At 45.2% G+C, this 26,560-nt stretch overlaps 1 protein-coding gene across 5 annotated transcripts; it reads left to right on the top strand.

The window, feature by feature from the left end:
* The first annotated feature begins 2 nt into the window (after positions 1-2).
* On the top strand, positions 3-26,544 carry ZFR2 (zinc finger RNA binding protein 2). Of its 5 annotated transcripts, none has more exons than XM_075611315.1 (19): positions 3-149; positions 1,762-1,996; positions 7,249-7,423; positions 11,519-11,734; positions 12,678-12,928; positions 14,229-14,411; positions 15,353-15,554; positions 15,653-15,807; positions 16,266-16,385; positions 16,967-17,115; positions 19,024-19,168; positions 19,489-19,679; positions 21,159-21,327; positions 22,095-22,257; positions 23,236-23,324; positions 23,839-23,934; positions 24,241-24,352; positions 24,944-25,041; positions 25,533-26,544. In XM_075611315.1, exons 1-19 carry the CDS (start codon positions 91-93, stop codon positions 25,713-25,715), a joined length of 2,991 nt encoding a protein of 996 aa, XP_075467430.1. In that variant the 5' UTR covers positions 3-90; the 3' UTR covers positions 25,716-26,544. The 5 variants fall into 5 exon arrangements, 4 of the variants coding, with proteins under 4 accessions (XP_075467430.1, XP_075467429.1, XP_075467431.1 ...); XM_075611314.1 differs by having other exon boundaries at positions 24,241-24,364; XM_075611316.1 differs by lacking the exon at positions 11,519-11,734 and having other exon boundaries at positions 24,241-24,364.
* The last annotated feature ends 16 nt before the right edge of the window (positions 26,545-26,560 follow it).

The following is a 26,560-nucleotide window of genomic DNA, read 5'->3' as shown; positions in this document are numbered from 1 at the left end:
GCGATCACATTGACGGAGCTGGTCACGTGCTCCCAATCCGCTGGAAGGCCCCGCCCCCCTCGCCGGGCTCCGCTTGGTGAAGACCCCAAGATGGCGGCGAGTAACTACTACGGTTACCCTCACGGAGGCGCCGCTGGGCCGCAGTACAGGTACCGGGGGGCGGAGCCGTAACGAGAACAGCAGTAGCTGCCTCACCCTTTCCTTGCGGAAACGGCTCCTTAACACACCCCCTTCCTGACTTTGTCTCCGGGTAACGGTCACAGGGGGGAGGGGCGCAGAAACCTGCAGGGCCAGGGACCGGTCACCCGCTCCGCGGGGTGTGACATGAATGCGGGGACACACACACTCACAGTGTCAAACCAACACACAGGGCCGGCAGGTGTCAGACACACGGCTAACAGGTGTCACTTGTGACAATATCACTGAGTCTCCCACATAGGTGAAAAAGGGACGGCTCCATAACCTCTTTCCCCGTCTCTCTTTTGGTTGGGCAGTCTCTCTGGCCCTTCTCCATCTTGGTTGGGAACGGTCAGTTTCCCATTTTGGTTTGGGCGCACTCGCTCCGTCCCATTTCAATGAGATACAGCCTCTTCCCCAATTTGGGGGGGGGGGGTCACCCTTTTTATTAATTTGGAGAGGCGTTTCATCCCCAACACAACTGAACTCCAGTGAGTCTTACTATTTCAAGTCAAATCACACCCAGCCCTGGAGAGTGTCACGCACGTAGGTGTCGTGTCACTTAAGTTAGTGCTCATCCATTACATGTAGCTTTTTTTAGGATCCAGTACTCCCTGTTGTCACATATTTGGGGCCGACACCTGCTTTTGATATTAAACACTGATAACTGCCTTCACTTTTGAGCCACCAAGACAGTAAGGACTCGGAGCTGGAGTGCTAACATCCCTAGATCAGAGATTTCCAACTCACGTCCACTTGGACCACGAACGGTTTAGGTTTTAAGGATATCCTCTTATTGGCACAAGTGGCCCAATCATTTTGACTGAACCACCTGTGCTCAAACAGGGGTATACTTAAAACCTGCACTGTTGGTGGTCATTGAGGACTGGAGTTGGGAACGTCTGCCCTACAGGTTCTGTATGATGGGTGATCCAATATGGTGGAGTGCTCGTTTCAGGGGACATGCCACAATGGGGTAACACTAAGAGTAGGTCACATGAAGCTGAGGAGATCCCTCTCACTGGAGAGGTTCCCTGGCTTTTTATTTACTACAGTTTTTCTGCACTTTGCAAGGTGCAGTAAAGTTAGTCCATAAATCTGAATTTAAAACAACCCTATAGTTAACACATGTCTAAAGCTCATTTCAGAGGTAGTCTACAATGGCCACATCTCAGTGATGCCGTAATCATAATTGAGTCAGGGCGTCATCTTTAATGAGCCTAGCAAATATAGTCTTGAAATCATGTCAAGATATCTAATGAAGGATTCTACAACGACGCAATTAGTTTACAACAAATACAGTAAAAAGGATAAGCGTTGAAGTTTTAAATCCCCTCTCCGCCCCATGGTGTTTTTCTTCAGTTTAAATGGCTTTAGTATCTTTAACGGCAACGTGGGCAATGCGTTACCTGCCCCTCTGGCAGTGAAAGTGTTAAATCCTATAAATTACATGGGTCTTTTCCTTTAGGAGACATTGTAATCTAGCTATTGGGTTTACACATTATTTCTTATGTGTCTTTGTCCCAGTGTATATAGACATTTACCTGAATATTGTAGCTCATGCTAATCTGTTTCCCCCAACAGCTCCCAGCCAGGCTCCAATTACTCCCACCCTTCCCCCGTTCCCAGCTACTCCGTCCAACAGCCCGTCGCCGCAGCCCACTCGGTGACTCCGACATACTCCACTTCAGCCCAAAACATCCGGCCGGTGGCTCCTGCTGGATATGGGGGTCACCAGACTTACTCGGGAGGGGATTATAACTACGGGACCAGGCAGCAGGAGCCGCCAGCCCAGCCAGCAGTAAACCACAACTACCAGGTATGGAAACCCCACGGGCGGTATCTGCATCGTGTTCTGAGTCTGTCTGTCACCTCAGGGTCACGTAACCATTTCAGTGTCAGCATAAGAGCACGCTGGTGGCCCTGGTGATGTTCAGTGAACATTATTAAGGCACCCAGTGGTTAAAGAAGGGATCCCTGGAAATTGACCTAAAAACATTTAGTAATGAATTTAACAATTATATTATCTTCCTTAAACAAAGGCAATTGTGCTTAAAGCAAAGATTTGGCTGCTTTTGTTTCTTTGAAAACCAAGCTTTATTTATTTTTTGCAGGGGGGGCCTCAGAATTGTCAATCAATGAGTCTATGTATCAACATAGAGAACAGTGTGTTTTAGTCTCACTGCTCTCTTTTTGAAGCAGAGCTGCAGCATACGTAAGAACAGTTTCTGATACAGACTTTTACACTTGCGCCACTTCCAATATGGAGGATTTTGTAGGGCAAGTATAAGACAAAAAGAATGTCTCACAGAGACGCAGAATGTGATGCATCTCATTATAATCTGTGCACCATGTAACTCCTCCCCAACTCCTCCTACTGACACTCCCCAAGGTGCAAGCTAGGGCAGACGGAGCAAAATGCCTTTATACATAGGTGCAGGGTAAAAATGGCCCCTTTTATGCTCCAAAATTGCCTTGCTACATAGACAGTCAAATGCACATCTTGTCCTTATCAGGGAGCCAATAAAGATAAGGGGATGGGGGACTTTGACTTTGCAAACTCTTGTTGAACACGCTGTGTCATCAGACAAAATGGGTCAGACAGAGGAAATATAACTCCGTCCAAATTTCAGTTCGTCGTGTTTACAAACTAACCTTAAAAATACTTATAGGTGGCAGATTTTGATTAAAAAAGGCATCAATCACCCAGATGTGACCCCTTAAGCCTGGCATTAGTACACTTTGATCCTACGAGGAACTTACCCTGTATAAGCACATCTCAGACAAAATCCCATGGCAGCGAGGGGGTTACGAAGAGTTAATGTTCAGGAGGAACACCCTAAAAATGTGGCTTTGTTTTTTTTAATACACAATTTTTCAAGACTGCAATCTCTTACCGTAACCCTCCCACACACTACACAAGACCTTAACGCAAATGATCAAAGGATTCTCCTGTTTTATTATACAACTCTTCTAGCCTATAACTGGATAGTTCACTTCAGGGTGCTGATTCTTTTCTTTTGTTAATGTCCCCCCTCCAGTAAAATGTCCCGTACAGGTTTCTCCCCACCCATTGTTAGAGCAGCGATGCACAGCAGGTGACCACTTTGTCTTCTGTACACTTCAGCTGTCACATCCCCTCCTCTCAAAAGCGTATAAAAAAAAAATGTAGAAGCACTCTAAAAACCAATGGCATTCTGCCACGGGTGCACGTCACTTCAGCGTTATGGAGATATGTAGCAAATAAAGTGAAGATCAGACAGCACGCAACTGGACTTATACCAGAAAAACATCACATTGATTAAACAAACTAGGCCAATGTTTCAGACCTTTTATCAAGATAAAGAATAGTAGTTTTGTGTGTTGGAGATGGATATTCTCTTCTAAATAATCAGTCAATTGCTAATCTGGATGTCGACACTCCCAGTCCACTAGGGGGTTTGTATAAGGAAATTGAAGTCGGTCAAATGTAATGTTTCTAAAGGCTCGATGGTAAATAATCCAGGTATAGAATTTATTCTGCCTCAAAAGCAGGGAAACCACAAGATGGAAAAAAAACAGTTACAAAAATGAATGAAAGCAATGAAACTTTTACACTATTCATTACTTTGGGATTTTCATCATATTAGTCATGCATTCGGGCAACGTCTCCCCATCAGTAGTATAATTTCAATAGTTCACTAGAGTTTATTCTTATTCTTTCTATGAGACACTAATTGGTCATTTTTATTCTGTCTCGTCTGTGTCTGGTATATCACTTGATTCTTCTTTTTGTTTCATATTCCAGTCATCCTACTGAAACATGTTGCAGGTGGCAAGGGGCTCTTTAGAAATGTTACTAGAGTAGAAGCTCTTCTGCAACTAGAAATCACTAATACTGAGATAAATCAAACACTATATATACACCTCGCTCACTTTTTACAAAAATATAGTGCATAGAACACACAAATAAAAGTGTTTCCTGTGAATACAAAATATTAGGTGAAGATTAGTGACCGAATATCTAATGATGTGTTCCCTAATGGACAAAATATAGTCATACAGTGACACACCAATAGATAAGTGCTATACCATAAAAACACTTAAATTGGGTGATTGTGTTGTCAGGATTTCACAGCGGAGTGGTTCAAGGTCCCTTCCAACTACAGCTCGTCTCTAGAAATGTATTGTCAAAGGGTGACAAGCACAAGAAAGAACCAATTGTATGTTATTGCATGTATTGTTTTTCATTAGATTCATCACAGGGTAAGTATCGCACTCACATGGTGTAACATTTAAACCAACAACTTCTTCAAAATGCAGGTCTCCTCTAGGACAGAGGTACAAAGAACATCTCTACTCACAGGTTCATAATGCAATCCTTCCTTTATTGTGACATCAGGTGATGAAAGGTCCATATGGGACCTGAAACGTTGTTCCTCCTGTTTTTGGCTGTCACAAGAAAGGAAGAATTGCATTGTGAACTTGTGAGTAGAGATGTACTTTGTACCTCTGTCCTAGAGGAGACCTGCATTTTGAAGAATTTGTTTGTCTATGTTGTGTTGGCTGCACAAACAGGATTCTCCTTGCCTGAAACTATTTCCCCGTGCTTTGGAACTGTAAAATATAAACCAGCATTGAATATACGTTCAGCGTGATCTCACTCTTCTGATGGTACTCCCTTAGTCTCGTCTGGTTGTTTCCCAGAAGCTGGGGGGGGGGGAAGGGGAGCAGAGGGGGTGGGGGAAGCTCTGGGTGCCGCCGACCCTGCACTTCATTTCCACAAAACTGTGTGTCACAGACTACGGATAGCCAAAGGAGTAAAAAAGATCACAGACCACCTGGTAATCGGAAGAGTGAGATCATGCTGAATGTATATGCAATGCTTGTTTATATTTTAAACCATGTGATAAATGTTATGATAAAAAATTCAAACAATATTACACTATTGGTTCTTTCTTGCACTTGTCGTCACTGTATGTATGTATGTATTTACATATGTAATTTTATGCTCAGTCAAGTCAACTCTCCTATTCACACCGTGCAGCACTTCTACACTAACACTAAGTAACACTAAGTGAAGGGTGAAAACATGGGCGGGAATAAAAAAAAATTGGCGCTGAACAAACCTGCATCACTTGTTGCTATGCAACCGTCCTAATGCAAGGGGCGTAGTGGTAAAACATAAACAATGCATATAAATGGAAAATATACACGACATGAAAACCTCAAAACAAACAATGAATGGGTTTCTATTAATACTAAAAATAGTGTTATAAATCTAAGTAATAATAATAAAAAGTTAGCATGTACCATACTTTGTGAAAACAATATCAAGCCAAACATGGAAAAATATATATGTTAACAGATTAGAAAACTTCATCCCAAAAATATATAAATACAGAACAATGTTTAGAATTGTCCATCCGTTCAGAAACCTTATTTACTGATACTAAATTTGTCACGTCCTTCATGGTAGAATTGTAGTTCAAACCAAACATTTCAAATGCAATTCATAGCAAATTCTAAAAGACAAACCCTACTGTATAAAAAAAATATAGTGGGATCTATGAATAATAGAGCCACCTCCACTTCAAAGGTTTGGAGCTCACAAGAAATGTTCTTGATAGGGCATAAAGACCATGGATCAGATGAACTGGCTCTCCTCAGTCCTCCAGAATATCGCCTCAGTGGAATGCAAAGCAGATATATGGGAAGAGATAGAGGGACAGCAAATGTAGTGTAATACGGTTTAATCAAATTCTTTAGAAGTGTCAGAGATGCACAGCACACTTACAAGGTAACAAAGTTAAAAACGCAGTTTGAATACTCCCAATTCAGCACAATGGTGACCTGATCTCACTACCGTGGCGTCCGGTATAGGCTCCTTCCGGGTCACGTGATAGTTCACCCGTGTCTCACAGTGGTTAATATCCAGCTGGTTGGGTCACCTGTCCTGCCTAGTTGATCACCCTACGCATTTCACCAAAGCTTCGTCAGCCAATTCTAATCCAAGCTGATAGCAACGCAATGCAAGACACTTCTCATGTCTCTAAATTTAGTTCCTCATAAAGGGTTAAAGCACTCAATTCACGTTGCTCGAGTCGCTCATAAGGGAACGTTCATGGTACCTTCAGTCACAGGGCCAAGCAAAGAGTCTGGATATTGGCTCCCTTTGACAATGGCAAACAGCCAAACATTTGACATGATCTGCTTGTCGTGGCCTTTCAGTATTTATTTGTAAATACCTTCATACTTGTTTCCAAAGTATCCATGAAAGTCGGTAGGTCCTGAGAATGGATTGGGAGCCCTAGAGGTGTTGCTGGTGGCTGCAGAAGCACTAAGTAACAAGGAAAATGCACACGTTGCTAGTCTTTTGTGTACATCATGATTTCCCACAGGTAAATGCTGGGTGTATCACAGTATACAAGTACTACTCCTGTGCTAAATCCGGATCCAACGAAAAACCGCAGTGCACCAGTCTTTATGAGAGAGAAGACTTTTTCATTTAATTTAACAGATAGAAAACGTTTTGATTGAATATATCTCATAAAGACTGGCATGCCGCAGTTTTTCATTGGATACAGAAGCAATGAGACACTGAAGGGAAGTGTTACTATTACAACAATCCCTCAGTGTCCCTGCGAGGTGAATGTCCTGAGGGTATCAGAGTCCTGTGCTCACTCACATCTCTTATTATTTTTGTTATTTACTGAAATGTAAACAGGCATACATGTCCATACAGTGAGAGAACATGTCTGAATTCTTACTTCATACAAAGAGCATGTACCACCAGATTTATTTATAACATCATTTATATAGCGCCAAGGGCGGTGTACATTAGTTAGTAAAACAATGGTGGGGTTATGTATGGAACATTTCTTGTGATGGGCATAGAGTCATTGTTAATGTCTTTTGTGGTGGGCAGAGGTGTGAACATTAGGTCATGTTATGGGTTAGGTGCATTGAGAACTTGGTTGGTGGGCAGGGGTTGGGGTCAGGTCTCTGAATTCAGTCTTCTTGGTGGCATGGGTCTGACAGTGGAGGCGATTGGATAAAATATTTTTTCTGACTCCTATTCACCATTCTCAGGATAATTACAGTTACGGGCACTCGTCAACCGGAAGCAGCTTTGAGGGCAAACAGTTCTACCAAGCACCAGGAGTGCAGACCCAGCACAGTGGCCCCGACACTTACTACCAGGGAGGTGGCAGGGAGCAGCAGTCGGGCAGAGCGTGGAATGCGACGACCGTGGAGGCAAACAGCGGTAGGATGTCATTACACTGCTGATTAATACTCCCCACAGTGTGCCGTCTGTGATAGAAAGACCCATTTACACATCGGATGCATTCAAATAAATGAACTCTTCAGTAGTAGGCCCTTTGTTAATACTGTATATCAATTAAATTGCCTTTAAGAGAAAAGTAAGACAACTTCACCCTGTAGGTTTGGAAGGCGCTGATGTGACTTTGCAGGCTTGTGTATTGGCATCAATGTATTGATGTGTTCTGCAGTGGGAGTGTTTATGGAGCCACTGGAGGAAATTGGGATGAACTTTTTATCCATTTGTGAACTTTATGTTTGTGTATTTTTTTGTGCATGAATTAAGCTGCCAGGTCTGAGCTGCTGTAAAAACTCCCGATGGAGAATCCCAGTGTCAGCTCTCCTCGGGCAGTTACTTTATCGCCAAAATGAGTACTAAGTACCATGTTATATTGTAAATTCTTCGGGCAGGGACTAATTGGGCCCAAAAAATTATGTGAGCGGCGCTGTGTAAGCGCTATATAACATTTTATTTTTTTAACTTATATTTTATTACATTTTTTGAAACATGAGAGGGGAAAAGGATACAGAAAAGAAACAGGCGGGGGGGGGGGGGGAACAACCATTTTGTATTAAAATTCTTTACGAGCATCAACAACCACATTACATATTATACAATATCTTATAGACCGTACATTCCGCACAGAGCCTACCAAATAATCTCTTTCGGGGACACCCCCCTATCCAACATCCCAGGGATCCCAGACCCTAGCAGACCTCTCAGTAGTATGGTTCAGAAAAGAGGTGAGTTTCTCCATTAGTTGGACATCATTAACCCATCTAATAACCTCTCTTCTGGAGGGCGGGGAGTGTTTGTTTCCACGCTGCTGCTACAGCACATCTAGCTGCCGTTAGGATATGCAGGATCAACTTAAGTGTATAGTGGTTCACGTCTTCCATAGGTTTAGCCAAAATAATTAAAATTGGATCTAACGGAATCTCAATCTCCTTTACTTCTTTTATCAATTTCAAAGCTGTTCTCCAATATATCTGCATTACTGGACAATACCACCAAATATGTGCCAGGTCTCCTAATTGTCCACATCCCCTCTAACATCTATCCGAGGTCGCTGGGAACATTTGTTTTAATCTTGGGGGTATAATACCAGCGTAACAGAATTTGATAAATATTCTCTTTTGTTAGCGTACAAATAGAGGTTTTACCCGCGTTTTCCCAGATATCTTCCCACTCCTCCAATGGAATGCTTGAATCTTGGCAAGTGGGGGGTCAAATGAAATCATCACAGGAGCGTGATCTGACCAAGTAATAGAGCCCAGGTTTGAGTGAACAAGCACTTCCAAAATATTAGGGGTTACAAATATGTTATCAATTCTAGAATAGGAGTCATGTGGAATTGAGTGGAAAGAATAATCTCTCTAACCTTTTATGTGAGTGGCGCCAGGCGTCAAAGAGACCGAACTCTTTAATTAACAGTCTAAATTTCTTTGTTACACTATAAGTAATTGGAGAGTGTGACTGTCCCGGATGAGTGGATTTATCCATATCTGGGTCTGGAACCATATTAAAATCGCCTAAAATAATTGGCCATTCTCGAATGTCCCCGAAAGACTCTAGGGTTTCCTTTAAAAAAATCAATTTGCCTTCATTAGGTGCATATACATTCGCTAGGGTGTGATATGTAGACCCGAGAGTAGACCATGGACCACAAGGGATCTCCCTTCTTGGTCTCTCAATCTCCAATATCTGGAATGGGATACCATGCTTTATCAAAATCGCTACCCCTCTTCTTTTGCTTGTAAAAGACGAGTAGAGTGCTATAAGCTACGTCCCGCTAAAAGTGTTTGGGGGATCCTGAGTGTCAAAGTGCATCTCTTGTTAAAAAAAAAAAAAACGTGTCTGCTTTCAGACTCCTAAATTCTTTTAGGGCCAATCTACGTTTACCATTACTATTCAGGACCTTAACATTCATAAAAACTACCTTCAATGGTGTTTGACAAGTCATTTCCAGTATCACAGAATTCTCTCTATTGTGAAAGTTATGCTCCAAAAATATCAATGCAAACAAACAACAGGGGGGGAGAAATTTTCCCAAAATCGGGAACTTGGAGAACAAAAACAAAGCAAAAATTTACTTGAAAAATAAGATGAGTGTAACCAGCCACTCATCCCGTTTTTGCGGTTAGTCCCTACATGGATTGGCCTGGCGGGCATTTGGCCCTACTGGGGTCGCCCTAACATAAGGCATGTTAGACTCCTTACTCACCCCCACATACCGCCACTATTAAGTCTCCACCTCCGAACTGTTTTACCTTACTTGAAACCATAGTCATTGATTATTTTTCCCAGGCTCACGAAAAGTTCTTTCCCCTGCTCCAAACAGATCTTAGTCTCTTCTATACTCCATAGAGTTAGTTTTATTGCCCAGAAAATAGACAAATAATCTCGATGACCGGACCTATAAATCAAAGAGAAGGAGACAGAGAGAAACAAGACATCAAAAGACAAAACAAATAAAACAACCCCAACTTGGGCTTCTTAGAGGACCATGGATTGTAGGCTCATCAGTTGGGTAGAGCGTTGTGGGCTCCAATGGACTCTTCCAGGGCTTGGTGACCGGCAAATAAAAATCACCCATGGAACATCTCGGGTGCTCGGCCGGTCTTGCTTACTCTGTCCTTGGGTACTCATTCCTTCAGCTGACCTATCATCCGAGCTATTTTTCTGGGATTGGCCCTGTTGATCCGTTCTGCTCTTGGGTTCCAAACCCAGCGCCGAGAGAAAAGCTGAAGACTCCTCCGGATAACAAAGCGAGGCCTGCTGTCCTCCTTGGTTGACAATAAGGCGAAACAGAAAGGCCCACCGATATCGATTTTACAAGAAAAGGGAATTCGCTGTTACCGGTCGTAATCCTCTTCGCCTGTCTATAGTCATCCTTGACAAATCCTGGAAGATCTGGATGGGGGAGTTTTCGAAGTCGATTGAACCCCTATTTCTGCTTCCCTTTATTATCTTGTCTTTAGCCGCAGCACCACATCCCTGCTTCTTTTAGGGTCATCAAATCTTGGCCCTGCGCTCGGTGAGCTCTGTCAATTAACAGTTTGCTATCTTCTAGTTGAGGGTCAATTGAGAGAAACAGCCTTTTAAGATAAGGCTGCAATGCCTCCGCAGTCACGGACTCTGGGATGTGGCGGATTCGCAAATTTTGTCTGCACTCCTTATTTTCTAAATCGTCCAGATTGTCTCTCATGGCTCTTACCTCCTCGTTGAGCCTCAAGACTTCATCGTCTGTATTCGCTGGGTTTTGGAGGGAGCCGTCCATTTTAGATTCCAGATCCGTAGTTCTTTTAGACAGGGCAGATATTTCAGTTTTAAACTCCTGCACTGGTTTATCCAAAGCAGACTGGAACATAGACTGCATGTCTTGAAACATTTCCTTTAAATCCTGCTTTGTTATTGTTGCAGCTCTGTCCTCTTCACCCTGCTTCTTCTCAGGGCTCAGTGATGCGCACTCCCGTCCGCCCTCCGTGCTGCCATCTTGCTTTTTCTCCACAGGGGTCGCGGGCTGTTTGTGTCCAAAACGGAACAAATCTGGAGCGCTCACCTTCTTATCTTTGCGCAGAGGCATGTCTGGTGGTTCCCCCGTCCTCTGCTTCTACTACGGCGTCTTTTCTTGGTGCCGATCGGAGGCTGTAGTGGATTATATGCAGCGGCATGCACGTAGCTCTTCAGTAGACGTGCATGCGCTCTGACGTCGCGCACGTGCCCCCCTATATAACATTTTTATCCGCGTGACCAACTTATGTTTAACTTTAATATTCAGATTTCATGCAAACAGTGAGGGTAGTAATTTACTAATCACCTTATAGACGCCTTTTTTTTATACATAGCTCTGTGTTAAGTCCCTACATAGCTGGACTTATGTCAAGTGTACACAGTGCTCTATATATGATGAGATTAGAGCAGATCATGTTTAGGTCCTTTGAGGAGGGATTATCACCGTGGTGACCCAGGCCATACAGTGAGTGGGTTTGTGCTGTACTTGCAGATCTTTAACGTCGTGTGCTTCTGCCTGCCCAGGTTCTAAATCTTATACCCAGCCCAGCGCCGCCTTCAGCCAGGCACAGCGCCCCATCAGCACTGTCAAGCCCACCCAGGTGACAACCTCCACGGCCTCCAGCTATGGCAGCTACCCTCCCACCGTGACCACTATTCAGCCTACCGCCCCCAGCCCATCGTCCTCCCTGTCCTACGCACCCATCTCCTCCTACAACTCCGCGTCTACATCTTACTCTGGTAACCAATAGTTTCTCTCTCCATACTTTCCCCTCCTTGTACACATGTTCCAAACTCTGTGCCCCATGAAATGTTACAAAGTCCTTTGGAGTCCCTATGCAAGTTCTGATGTCTGTGAATCTTTCGTCTGGGCAGTTAGTTATTTTTCTGCACCACACAGGAAGCTATTTAATTTCTGTACATTTCTGTATGGTGTATTGAAGGGGGTGTCTGGAAGATTATCCCGTATTTAGTGTATGCATGGAGCCAGTGATTGGCTGTTAACGATGGAACATGACTACCACGCTTTACTTAACATACCTTCAGTCGTTACGGCAGGGGTGGCGAACTCCAGTCCTCAAGGGCCACCAACAGGTCAGGTTTTAAGGATATCCGTGCTTCAGCACAGATGGCTCAATCAGTGGCTCTCGTTGACTGAACCACATGTGCTGAAGCAGGGATATCCATAAAACCTGACCTTTGGTGGCTTTTAAGGACTGGAGTTTGCCACACCTGCTTTACAGCATCTCAGGAAAAAGAGCCGGACCAGTGTTCCATAACTATGCTGAATTACAATGTTTCTATGTATACTATTAGTTACTTCTTAGGACACCAACATCAGTTTAGTATTCATCAGTGTGCAAAGCTTTCCAAACCTCACAAGTCTTCACTTCATGTGTACACGTGAATAAGAGACCTGCGAGGTTTGGATAGCTCTGTACACTGTCACTCCATCTGTAAAAAATCTCTCATGTTGGGCTCCTAAAAGGTATCACAACCTACAAAGCTATTCTTCTCCAGGGCCTATTATAAGACTATAAGAGCTTAAAACTACATGACTAGTTTCTGAAATGTGATATTATAGCACTATAGAATGCCAGATAATATCCAGCAGGTGGCAGAGAAGATTCCATGTCCCTGCATCTGCCATGAGTGTCCTCACACAGCCTCACCTCTTCCCCAGGGTCCAGCTACTCCTCCTACGAAACCTCCACCTATTCGGAACCTGGTTCCTATTACCACACCCAGCCACACACACAGCAACCGAAGCCTTCCGGGGCCCCGTCCTGGGGCAAAGCAGGCACCAGCACCAATGGGGCCAGCTACACCAAGAAACCCCAGTACCCCAACAAGCAGCTGAAACCAAAGGGGCCCCCGAAGCAGCCCCAGCTGCACTACTGTGACATCTGCAAGATCAGCTGTGCGGGTTCTCAGGTGCGAGAGATTGGGGCTGGGATATTCGCAAGGCAGTTTGAAAAAATAATACTAACCTATGAGTGTCATTAGCTTCTTCAGAAAGATTACATCCCCCCTAAATGGGATTGTTATACTTATTGATATCTTGTGAAAAATTAATATGTATGGCTTTTTGGAAACCCTGCATTTAAGGATACTAACTACTTATTTGTATCTGTTTGACTAATGATGGCACTTGGATTACTTACAAAGGAGCTAAGCTAACAATTAATAACTTGCAATCAGTCTGATCGCCAAAAGACATTAGGTGAAGATTGTGAAAACCCTCCAAAGCTTTTGTATACCATGGGAATGCTAAAAGTAAAAATAATAATAATAATGAGGATGTAAGTTCTGATCTTTTTGCAGATGAACATTAGAGTTCTTCATAAATTAAATGACATTGTACAAAGATTTCAAAACCGCGTAGGTTTCTTCTTCAAGTGTACCGACTGAAGAAGAAACCTACGTGCATGAGGTTTTCAAATCTGTATAGTACTGTTTTTTTCTAAGAAGACCTCTAGTGTTGATCAGCGGAAAGGTATAAAGATCTACATTAAATCTGCTTTTCTCCAGGACCAATATAGCTGCTTTGAAAAATGTTAAGACTTTTTTTTAAAATACCTGTTCATGGTTTTTTTCATTTTTTTTATTACAAAAATAGAAGGAATGGTGTCAATTTGCTCTATTTAAGCTGTTAATCATATCACTGTCCTAAGATGACTTGAGTCCTAGGCAGAACTTCCCCATTAACCTGCTTTAAGAATAATCACAACTTGTATTTATTCTCCCTGTGGGACTCAAAGCTCTTCACAATGACAGTATAGAGCACAGTACACGGTACATAGGATTGTTACAGACACGGCTCCTGTCCAGATGAGCTTACACTCTATGGAGATAAAGTGACTTGCCCAAGGTCACAAGGAGCTGACACCAGGACTTGTCAGTGTCTTTACTCACTGAGCCACTCTGATATTTCATCATGAGGTGTACTGTGCAACACATTGAATCATTCCTGTTCTCTTTGATCCTAATTATTCCTACTTATTAGAAGCAGCAATGAGCCACTGAATGAGCCTGTGCTGAAGCAGGGATATGCTAAAAGCCTGACCTGTTGGTGGCCCTCGAGGACTGGAGTTGCCCACCCATCTGGGTACTTTAATTGTACTTCAGGGGCTGATTAGTGTATACAGAGGTCTTAATAAGATACGATGATCTGAGTGCTGCATTGTCCTTTTGGTTCTGGTTTTGATGCCCAGCTACTCGCTCTCTATCCCAGACATACAAGGAGCACCTGGATGGGCAGAAGCACAAGAAGAAGGAGGCAGCACTGAAAACGGGAGCCCCTTCCCAGCCGGGCCCACGGGGAGCACAGACCCAGCTGCACTGCGAGCTCTGTGACGTGTCGTGTACGGGCGCAGATGCCTATGCTGCGCACATACGGGGAGCCAAGCACCAGAAGGTAAGTCAAACAGGAGAGGGGTACAGAGCTGTGTTTTTGTATATGTGTGTATGTTCGTATATATTTTTTAGAAACATATAACGTGTATTGGTTATGAACTGTATAATATATATAGGGTCTGCAACCCTGTCTTTCACCATTGCCCCCAGCATACAGTGTTTCCACTGCAGCAAGGGGTTCTGGAAAATTACATGCAAATGAGCACACAGTGTCACCTTTTGTCTGAAAAAACATTCTTACATGGAGCCCATATAAGCTAATGCTCGCTGTTAACACAGCTTTAAAGCACAGCATGGAAATCAGATGCAAAGCCAGAGAAACCATTCGCAGACATGTTAAACCCTACAGTCTTGAAAATTGCAAAGCCAGCAGTACAACCAACCTCACACTGATGATACCCATTAAGGTTGAAACATGTCTGTGAATGGTTTCTCTGGCTTTGCATCTGATTCCCATGCTGTGCTTTAAAGCTGTGTTAACAGTGAGCATTAGCCTACATGGGCTCCATGTAACAATGGATTTTCAGACAAAAGGTGACACGTGTGCTCATTTGCATGCCTTTTCCCAGAATCCCTTGCTGCAGTGGAAGCACTGTATGCTAGGTGATAATGGTGAAAGGCAAGGTTGCAGACCTGCCTAAGACATGTGAATGTGCTCACAAGTGATCTTTTTATTTGAGATATATATATATATATATATATATATATATATATATATATATATATATATATATATATATATATATATATAATTAGTTGTTTTTAACATTTCTTCTCGCACAGGTTCTTATTCTGTAAGCTTGATGCTGACGATCTGGTGGTATCGCATTGAAAGCCCCATTGACTTCAATGGGGCTATCTGTGTGCGGAGCTTGCAGAGGGAGGGCCATAGTATATGCGCAGCACACTTTCCCTGACGCTCTGCTCCCCCCTCTTTCACAGGTGGTGAAGTTGCACACTAAGCTGGGGAAGCCGATTCCCTCCATAGAACCTGTCCTGATCAACTCGGCGCCGTCCTCCAGCACCGTACCCACAAAACCTCCTGCCCCCCCTCCACCTGCAAGGCTAACGCCAGCCCCTCCTTCCTGCAGCCCCAAGCCTGCGCCACTAAGGAAACTAGCACCTTCCAGGATTCCCCTCATGGGTAGGTATCTGGGCTGTGTCACTCACAAAGACAAAGCGCCATCAGAGTCGGTACCGATGACCTCACTCCCTGGTACTGAGTGGGTTAATCCTCTCCAGGGGGACCCCCGTTGCGCCCCACACCTCCTAGGCAGGAGGTGAGGGCCCCCCTACCCAAACCGGCGCTGCAGAGCGAGGTGATGACACAAGAGGACTCAGGAGATGGGCTGTGCGGTATTGATGTGCAGCCCGTGGGACATGACTATGTGGAGGAGGTAAGAAGGACTGAGATCTGGTACCTGATACGCAGCTCATTCATCAGGGGTTTCACCCCTTTAGTGTTTGAAACACCCTGTGCAATTATTAGGTTATAACTGGGTGATTTCTGCATCTCTTTAAGCAAATAGAAGTACTTTTGCATTATTTTTTAAAGCCTGGCTATTTTTATTGTTTTTATATCTCCTGCATGTTAAATAACCAACTATAAAACACACTGGCCAAGAGAGAGAGACGTAATAGAAAAGGTAAACCTTAAAATGCTCAGCATCATGAAGCTACCTGACTGGTTAGTTTTGCATTGCAGGGCCTGTGTAACACTATTATTGCTGGTACTTCGGGTTGCGAGCCCCACACTTAGCGGATGTGCCTGAGAGCGCAGTAAAACTATCGTATATTTGAGATCCCGGCCCATTCTGCCGCCCTCCCAGGCTGTATAACGGCCTTTGACTTGCAGGTGCGCAATGATGAGGGGAAGATGGTGCGTTTCCACTGCAAGCTGTGCGAGTGCAGCTTCAACGACCCCAACGCTAAGGACATGCACCTGAAGGGCCGCCGGCACCGGTTACAGTACAAGGTGCGCTGGGCCAGGGGCTACAGGATCCCCACCCTCCCAACCCTTCCTGCAAAGCATCTTGTGAGCACTGAATGTAAGCGCACAGCTGTTATCTGTCGGAGGGGCCAGCACCACACTGCATGTTGTTTTATATTGCCTGGCATGGCATTGCAGGTTCCTCATGGCAGTGAAGGGGTTAATACGCCGAGACGTTTCATTCCTTTGCATATGTTTTGCCGTCACTGTACACCGCCCCTCAGAGCATAATTGGCTCGATAAGCGCCTCTTAACCCCTTTGCTGTCAGGATGTCTGTTGCAGTGAGGAGGTCAGTAATGATTTATTCCTAAGACAGCAGTGTGGCGGTGTATTTGGTACCTGGGAGAAACTGATAGGCTTTGGTGTGCAAAGGAGGTGGAGTGAGTTGCCTATGGTCACATAGAGCTGGCACTGAAACTTAAGCAGGTTCTGTCCACTTCAAAGGTCAGAGCTACAACCACAAGGCTAGAGCTGCAGGGTCTAGTTATGGTGGGGAGCGGGAGGCAGAGTAAAGTAAGGCATCTCCTGAAGTGTCACGGGCATCCCTCTCCCCTCTCTCTCGCAGAAAAAGGTAAACCCTCAGCTCCCCGTGGAGGTGAAGCCCAGTAACCGAGCACGGAAGCTGCAGGAGGAGAAGCTGAGGAGGCAGCAAGAGCAGAGGGAGGCCATGCAGAGGCACCTGGAGGAGCAAAAGCGCTGGCACGTGGAGAGGAGGTGCACTTCCGCGCATGGGGAGAGACGGGTGGGCGTGGGGCTCTTTGAAGCTGCTGCTATTTTTGGTACAAGATGCAGCATTGAGATTTCAGCACAATGTGATGCAATATTCTCACAATGTCGTTGTGGCCATAGTGGAAAAAGAGTCGCTGTATCAGGCCGGGGGTTTGGGGAACTTGTGGTGATTAACCTTTAACTGCGGGCAACCAGTGTTAATGCCACACCAGTGACAGGAGAGCTTTCTTTCGCACTGCAAATAATGTCTTGGCATTAACAGGGCATTCCTTTTGTTATACTGCCACGGACTCTACCTTATCTCTGAAGTAAGGGAAACCTATGATGAGGTCACAGATTCCCCCAACAAAGAATTGCACTATTGGTGCACACCCGGGGCTATTAGAACATTACTTTTTTTTGGTATATAAGAAAATGAAGGATAACAACACATAACAGTAAATAGTGACACTTGTGAATGTAAAGTGAGTCAAAAAAGTTACAACACAGAGGAAGTGGTTGTAGTACTATGAGTTGTAGTCACTGTAGTTGTTGGAATTAAGTAGTGTCTAATCACCCAATAGATACAGTTGAATCTATTCCTAGTATGAGACTGTAATACACTGGGAGTAAACAGAGCTTATGTGGAGCCAATACCTTACTAGTCTCTGACATCAAAGATTCAGAACTCACTCACTGATAGGTGTCCTGTTATTAATGTCACCCTATCAGTGCTGGTTTCTAGAGAACCATAGGAATAATAGCATGGTAATGATCAACTGTGAGCTCCACATCGTGGGGCTCTGCATCAGGGGGCCTGCTAGTCAGCAATTAATGTGTGGATTGAGGTGGATGGATATTGCTGTGATATTACCAACGACATCGGCATGGGAAAGCTTATTATTAGTTACTCTACCGCACAATATTTATCCTGTAGCCTCCATTGCTTCATTGAAAGGCGGAAAAGAATTGCCGCCATATTGGGCAAGGATAAGTATAGAATATTAAGTTGTCTGCGCGCTTATTCAGGTCCTCGAGCCTCCGCTGTATACCTGCACTATTAAGTTACACAGCAATATCCATCCACCTCAATCCTGCATACTGCTAACCACGCATTAATTGCTGACTAGCAGGCCCCCTGATGCAGAGCCCCACGATGTGGAGCTCACAGTTGATCATTACCATGCTATTATTCCTATGGTTCTCTAGAAACCAGCACTGATAGGGTGACATTAATAACAGGACACCTATCAGTGAGTCAGTTATGAGTCTTTGATGTCAGACTAGTGATGTATTGGCTCCACAAAAGCTCTGTATACTCCCAGTGTATTACAGTCTCATACTCACACTACCGATACCAACATCTACAGTGACTACAACTCACTTCCTCTGTGTTTTAACTTTTTTGAGTCACTTTACATTCTTAACTTTACATTCACGTGTCACTATTTACTGTTGTTATATGTTGTTCCCCTTTATTTTATTGTATACTAATAAAAGTTTGTACTAATAGCCCCGGGTGTGCACTAATCACGCAATTCTTTGTTGGGGGTTTCTGTGACCTCATCATAGGTTTCCCTTACTTCATTTGTACTCTCTCCCCATTAGCCCAGATTGCACCCCATGGCCATCTATCCTGGTCACTTTGGGCAAAATCACAATTACATTACAATGTTGTTAATTCCTTGCTGAGCGGTGTATGCTCTCACTTTTTATGTTCTATGGGTTTAATAAAGCACTGTGTGGGAGGGTTTCCCTCCGTGGACTGTGACATCCAGTACCTCCTGTGCTTGAGATGGATGTGTATTTGTGTTATAGCCGTTCTGAAACCTGCACATATATAAAGGGTAATGGTAAAGCTCACGCTCCTTGCTTTCCTGCACAGTGACACCTGTCTGTTCTTGGTCCTTGTAGGCGCTATGAGGAAGAGATGTACTGGAGGCAGCTGGAGGAGGAGGAGCACATGTTTTGGGAGCATCAGCACAGGCGGCGCATGGCCCCAGATTGGACACCTCCACCTCTCATGGGCCGACCCAGCGGGCCTGTGCCACCTCTCATGGTGGGTGAGACGCATGTCCAGAGGGATGCATACACAAGCATACTCTGAATCCCTGTTTCACTGCATACAAGGCATATCTGTAGCAGCAGTATACTCTTATAGAGTTGTCAGTGTGCACTGTACATGGAAGCACAATAACTTACTTATAGTCCAATTCTTTTAATAGATGGTGACTTGTACTGACTTTTGAACCACAGATTCCCAGTTCAGAGGCCAGTGTCTGCACCATTGTTTTTTTTTTATTGTAATGGTTATCATAATACATATCTCTACTATTGTCTGGCTTAACCTCCCTCCTCTATCCTCCTCACCCCCTCCAGGCTTCTCCCCCGCAGGTCCTACGGCGGCCAGACTCCCTGGACGACCGTTACATCATGTGCAAGCACGCACACATCTACCCCAGCGAGGAGGAGCTGCAGGCTGTGCAGAAAGCCGTCTCGCTCACCGAGCGGGCACTCAAACTGGTGTCCGACTGCCTGGAGGAAGACCAAGAGGAGGGTAAAGACAAAGGGTACGGAACCCACCTTCCCCTGCCCCCTGGTGATTCAGCTTTTGCAGGTTCTGACTCCCGCGTGAGACGTCTTCTGTGGCCTTTCCCAATTGCTCATCCGTGCATGGACAGAGGGGCCTGCAGTGCATAGGAAATTAACATGATATAACATGCAGTGAAACATCACTGACAAAGCAGCAATCCCTCTCGAAAAATGGATATTTTAGTTTTTTTTTTTACTTGACCTGATCCGAGGGTCCCTCAGAGCTCATCTGTGCTCCCCTGAACTCCTAGGGATTCTCTGGTTTCCTGGGATATTTGTAGGTTTTTTCTTTGTGCTGTTTTTTTTATTGCAAAACAAACCTACAAATATGCCCCTTTTGTGTGAATTGGGTCAGTATTCTTGCCCCATGGACAAAATAGTTTGGTGATCAGGAATGGTGGGGTCCCTGGTCATCAGGGGACTGAATTTGCTCCACAGGACCCCACAGTTCAGGTAAGTTTTAAAAAAATAAACAAAAATTCACACTACTACAAATAACCCCATTAAACGGATCATCCTGTAATCTAAAACAGTACTATTTGTAATGGAAACCATTGGAAATGTATGTGACAAAGGTGGGCACTAACTAAGCAAACCACAACCTGTTCTCATCAAAAAGAAAGATTAGTACAATCACCAATATAAAAATGATACTAATAAAATTCTTGTTCTAAAGTTGCAGCTGCTCCTAAAACCGTCCTCTCTGTCACAGAAGCATTTTTTCCCAAGGGAGAAGGCGCAACCATAGAATAGAAGAAAAAAAAAACACGCTACCAATAACTTGGGCATTCACCAGTGCCTGGAGGCATGATGGCGACTGGCAGTCATTGAAATCTTCCCTTAATTCTTATGCAGTGCGTGGCACTGGCTGCAGGGCAGAGGGCGAAGAGGAGGCAATAAAAGACAATATTTGATTGGCATATGGCATAAAAGATCATTGTTGGGACAAAAGTGTGCAGAGATGTTCACTGTTATTATACAGTGTAGCATGTGAGTGTTGGACAGATGCAGTGCTGTGTTGCACAGGTTGTGTTCACCCATACACTAGACCAGCGGTGCGCAAACTGTGGGGCGCGACCCCCAGGGGGGGCGCGAGATGGCCGGTGGGGGGGCGCGGGGTTTACAGAGGCCCGCGCGCTTCCCGAAGGCACTTAAATTAAGTGCCCGGGGAGCTGCAGGGCCTCTGTAAACCATAGTTACCCGTGACTCCGGCGGCTTCCTTCTTGCGTCGCCATGGCAACGCGGCGTCAAAATGACGCCGCGAGGTCATGTGACGTCACGTTGCTATGGCAACGTAACGTCATGACGCCGGAGGGCGTGTCAATGGTGGTATGGGGGGGCGCGGAAGAGAGGGGACCGCCGGCAGGGGGGCGCAGGGAAAAAAGTTTGCGCCCCCCTGCACTAGACTAAGCTTTACAGCTACAGTACTGTATGTGTGTGCCCTCTTGTTTCCACAGGAAGCCAGCAGCCACCCGTCTTTTGAGGGGGGTGATGCGCGTGGGCATCCTGGCCAAGGGTCTTCTCCTGCGCGGGGATTGTAATGTCCACCTGATCCTACTGTGTTCAGACAAGCCCAGCCGTAGCCTCCTGCAGAGGATCGCAGAGCTGCTACCAGAAAAGCTGGCAGTGAGTACAGAGGCCAATACAATTACACACACCTCACAATGTGATGTCTGCAGCGTGACCCCAACCCACAGAGGTGGAGGTACTGAGAGGGAGGGACAGTTTGACTGGGTTCTCCCCTACCTGTTTCCCTACTTCTGTCTGTGATACTTAAGTGTTACAAAGGCCCAGATTGACTGAATAAAGCTGTTCCTGAAAGGAGCAATCCACCCTAACTAACCTCAGCTATTATTTATTTTTACAGGACAGGAACCGGGGCATCCTCTAGACATAGCTTAACCACACTCAGGGTTCCCAAAATACTTACTAATTTAGTTATTAGTATAATTTTCTGTTTTTAAGGAGGGTTAAATGGTCATCCAATAGGAAGTCACAACTGGTGATGTTGCAGCTTCCTATTGGCCTGAGATTTGGCAGCCATTTTGTCTCCCTTGAGGGAGACTTAAACCTGATAACTTCATTGGGAAATATCTCGGGAACAAAATAGTGGTGTTTATGTCTAAAAACAAAAATGGGGGCTAAAAAAAAGAAAGCATGATGAACTGCTCTTTTAAGGCATTCATTTGAAAGTGAACAAGCTGCTCTGTGTGATGATACAGAGTATCTCTATACACTCCCGTCCCCTGATAATGAACATGCTATATTGTAAAATGATATCTCTATACATTGTCATGGCCTGAAAATGCATGTGCTGCACTGCATGATGTCACAGATTCTCTCTGTCACCAGGCTCGTGGTGTATGCTCTGTCCTCTGTTCTTCACCCTGCAGACACTGACGGAAGAAGAGCATGAGGTGTCACATGACCTGGATGAGGCCAAGCTGACCATCACTTCCTGTAAGGAGCCAAAGGTGCAGCTCACAGTGTCCATCACCTGCCCAATGATGAGGGAAGAGGCCGTGGAGGAGGATGGGGAGAAGGACGGGGCGAAGGGTGAGCTCAGGGACCCATTTGCAGGCATAACATTGTGACACTGCATGCCATTACAATGTAAGCGGCAGGATATCATTGGGGCTGAATGCTAACAGTGAGAAATCCCAGCGTTGCTGCCTGCCCAGGAAAGGGTATATATTAATGGGCAAAAATGTGAGTGGCCGGCGCATCAAAAACAGATCAGTCCCATACATATAAATATATATAACCACCTGGACCTCTGCACTGAGATTATAATTAGTTTAACATCCCTAATAGGGAAAGGGACTAGTACCTAGTGTACACTGACACATATTCTATATTAGTACATAAATTGTCCCATAAACTGTGTTTAAAATGGTAGCATGAACCCACAAGGGTGACTCACTGTTCAACTTCACTTTTCCTCCAGTGCGGTCCAATTGTGGTTCCTTCCTTAAGCGGCGTGCTGATCCACCAACATGGTAGTAGAAAGTAGAAAAAGGCAGCGCACTGCCAAAAACAGGAGGAGGCTCACAGGTACATTAAAAGGGTTTATTCCATGAAGGGATCAAACATATCCCCAAGTAGCAGCAAAAAAGCACCACACCAATGCGTTTCGGGCCGTGTGCCCTTTATCAAGGTGTATTGATAAAGGGCACACGACCCGAAATGCGTTGGTGTGGTGCTTTTTTGCTGCTACTTGGGGATATGTTTTATCCCTTCATGGAATAAACCCTTTTAATGTACCTGTGAGCCTCCTCCTGTTTTTGGCAGTGCGCTCCCTTTTTCTACTATATATTAATGGGGCATCTAAAAGTATATATGGCCACCATATATCACAATATGTTACTGTACAAACCCTGGCAGTTCCTCTATCAGCTCGGTGGGGAGAGTTGACCTCACTGCAACGAACTCGCAGCCACTGACTCAATACGAAACCCGCAGGGTTAAGGGAAGTGGGATAAATCGTCCCCAAAGAGTGTAAATGTTCCTAATTTTGTGTGTCCCGGCTGACAGCTGCACCGGAGCCTACCCCTGACAACCTTTTGAGCAAGGAGAAGTGCACAGAGTCTCTCAACTGCCTCCGTCAGGCCAAGTGGTTCCAGGTATCGCGCTCTCCAAGTACGCCCGAAAGATTGAGACCATAAAATAACCTAGAGACACATGTATGCACATAAGGAAAGCTGCACTGTACGTTCTGCATGAAAGTGCACTCGTTTCTATCGTTGTCTCACATTATAGTCCAGTACAACTGAGGCTCCTCTCACACAGCTGGGTGCTGAGGATGTCACAGCCTCTCTCACACTGCACCCTGAATGCCCTGAAGTTTGTTGAAAAGGAGCCCTTGTTTTGTACCCGACATGTTAAATAATCTGTCAATGGTCTGCAGTCAAGTGCCATGTCTGACCTCTGTAGTTGCTCATGTGTCAGTATATTGAATAGACGGTGTGCAGCCATCTGGTTATTTTCCCTGTGATGGAAAGTCCACCTGTACAGTGCCTGTTGTGCTAGCATGTTAAAGGATAGACCCGCCAGCTCTGCGGGGGCCCCTACGTTTCAGATATTGCAGTGTTGAAGGCGACGACTCTCCCGTCCGTCTTTTTTTACATTTTTCTCTAGGCTCAAGCTAACGGTCTGCAGTCCTGTGTCATCATCATTCGCATCTTCCGAGACCTCTGTCAGCGTGTCCCAACGTGGGGAGCACTGCCAGAATGGGTGAGAAGTGCACTGGTCCAGGGACCACTAAGGATATGCGGAGGTTCAATGTTGTATTACATGTGATGGAGGGGCTTTTTGATGTAAACGCATAGCTCTGCGCCATGTATAGTGTACATGTAATGTAGCAGCTGAGGTTAAACTTATATTTCAGCACTATATATTCATATCTGATATTTCCTTCCCCTTTCCTCCTTGTCTCCCTCTTGCTCCTTCCCTCCCTGCCTTCCTCTCGTTCCTTCTCCCTCTTCTGAACCTCAAGTCATAGTTATTTCTATTGCAGTAACAACTCTGGTTATCCCCCAGACCCTGGAGCTTCTGGTAGAGAAGACTTTGAGCAGTGTGTCCTCACCTTTAAGCCCCGGAGATGCCATGCGCAGGGTACTGGAATGTATTGCCACAGGAATCCTCTTAACAGGTTGGTTTCCAGGTAACAGATAGGACAGTAATGGACAAACTGTGGCCCACGTTATATATTCTAGGAACTGGCCCTTTCCTCTCCATGTGGGCAAGAGCGATATGACGATTGAGAAGCCATGTTCACAGTGTTGCATACATTGCAGTGCTGATTTCATATTACAACACTCCAGTTATTGTACACTTGGCTTTGCACAGCATTTGTTGATACACTGTATGCCTTCGCTGTTATGTTAGGTTTCCTACCACAGGTAACTCACCACCTCCCAGGTGCGCAGTCACATTCCCTTCATGAATCCTCGGATGGGAAGGTGCCAGCTGTCATCAGAATGTGGCCTGTGTCATGTGGATGAGCCAAGCACGGGTCCCTTTGAGTGTACTCATTACTAGTGTATGTGTATGCTGCACCGTGCTTGGTAGGACAGAAGGTTTCCAATGAATCTGTCTCCTGATAAACTTGCAGTCTGGTATAAGCTCACGCTGGATCCTTTGGTCTCATACATTACATGTATTTGATGTTATGGTCTCGGGTTGGGGTAGTGCATAGGAAGCTGTAATTGTGGAAGACGTTTGTCCTGCTGTCACTCTACAGATGGCCCTGGTCTGCAGGACCCCTGTGAGAAGGAACAGCTGGATGTCTTAGAACTGATGACCAACCAGCAGCGTGAAGACGTCACGGCTAGCGCTCAGGTACCACCCGTGGGGGGAGGGTGTGTGATTCCAGTAATTGGGTAACCATCCGCATGTTGCAGTGTTTCCAACCTTAGGCTGCGCTTATAGCTAGGGCGACGGTCATGCGACCACGTGACGTCAGCGTTGTAATAGCAATTCCTGCTTATAGTGCAGGAGACAAGAGGTCGACCGGGGGGGGGCGTGGCGATGAAGTAAAAATCCTTTGACTTCCAGCGAACGCGTGACGTCAGCCGTCGCGCCCACTATGGGCATCCGCGACGGACTGCATGCACTTGCTGCACAGCGCTGCGCAACGTCGCAGTCGCTATAGCCCTAACTATAAGCACAGCCTATCACTTGTTGCTGGAGAGCAGGTAGAGTTAGACTGTATGGGGCTAAAGATCACTTCTGTCTACAACTGTCACTCGACTATGGGAGGGACAAACTCCACAAGCCGTAGATCATGTGCTTCTTTCCCAGTGGTTATTAACCCCTTCCTCCCTCTGCAGCACGCTCTGCGGATGTTGGCATTCAGGCAGATCCACAAGGTGCTCGGCATGGACCCTCTGCCCTCCCCAAAAAACAGACTCAACATACGCAGCAGGAAACGGCGACGGGAAGCAAGTGACACGACGACTGACGGGGAGGGAGACGGAAAGAAGGACAAGAAGGGAGAAGCTGCGAAACAATGAACTACTGCAGGACAATGTGTCCAAAACTAAAACACCGTGTACATGTCCACGGACCTGCACATGTAAAGAGACATACGGACCTGCACAGACACGTACCAACTGACCTCAACACACACCTACTGGCCAACATCTACAGACAGACATACTGTATGACATGCGCTCACTATATCCAGTCATTGCCCAGTGATGCACACTCACAGACCCACACACACACCAATTAACACATGCACTCATTGGCGCGCGCACACAAACTCACTGACACATACACAAGCGAAACAAACAGTAACACAATGTGCTCATATATATATTATATATATGAGTGGCTGTTCAGTCTGACTTTAAAAAAAAAAAGGAAAAAAAATTATTTTGTGATTCTGATTTATTTTAATTTTTTTCCCCGCATTGAATAACGTACTGTAGATTTGTTTTAATTTGTGCTCAAATCATTAAACACACAATTTAAGGAAACACAACACGTTGTTCATGCCTCCCTGAGAAGTCACCAGAGGGGCGTGCAGAGTCTTATTCTGCAGCCCAGGCATCCAGAACGGTTTGGGTTAAAAGCAGAAATGTGTTTCAGGGGACTTGAGCCAAATAATCCTTATTTTGTGGTCTGTGCTGTGGTTCTCTGAAGTACAATCCAAGTACAAGAGTTTGGGTACTCAGGAACTGGGATACCATACAGCACCCCTCGAACTGTGAAGGGGTCTCAAACTTTTTCAAATGCAGCACTGGTCATTGGTCGGGAAAAGATTTAAACAATTCTTGGGATGAGTGCAAAGTTTTCTAATAAAGACAATGGTCCGGAGGGGGCCCTCTGTGCCGTCAATTTCTAGATTTCTGTT

Source organism: Ascaphus truei, chromosome 8 (assembly GCF_040206685.1).
Source record: "Ascaphus truei isolate aAscTru1 chromosome 8, aAscTru1.hap1, whole genome shotgun sequence".
NCBI lineage: Eukaryota > Metazoa > Chordata > Amphibia > Anura > Ascaphidae > Ascaphus > Ascaphus truei.
Note: the sequence above shows the minus strand (reverse complement) of the source record. Positions and strands in the feature narration are given on the sequence as shown.

Excerpts from the sequence above, each read along its gene's own strand:
- ZFR2 (XM_075611314.1), top strand. The coding sequence starts at position 91 with ATGGCGGCGAGTAACTACTACGGTTACCCTCACGGAGGCGCCGCTGGG. Across the intron at positions 15,555-15,652 it reads TTCCAGGATTCCCCTCATGG|GGGGACCCCCGTTGCGCCCC; the intron begins GTAGGTATCTGG and ends AATCCTCTCCAG. Across the intron at positions 23,325-23,838 it reads GTCAGGCCAAGTGGTTCCAG|GCTCAAGCTAACGGTCTGCA; the intron begins GTATCGCGCTCT and ends ATTTTTCTCTAG.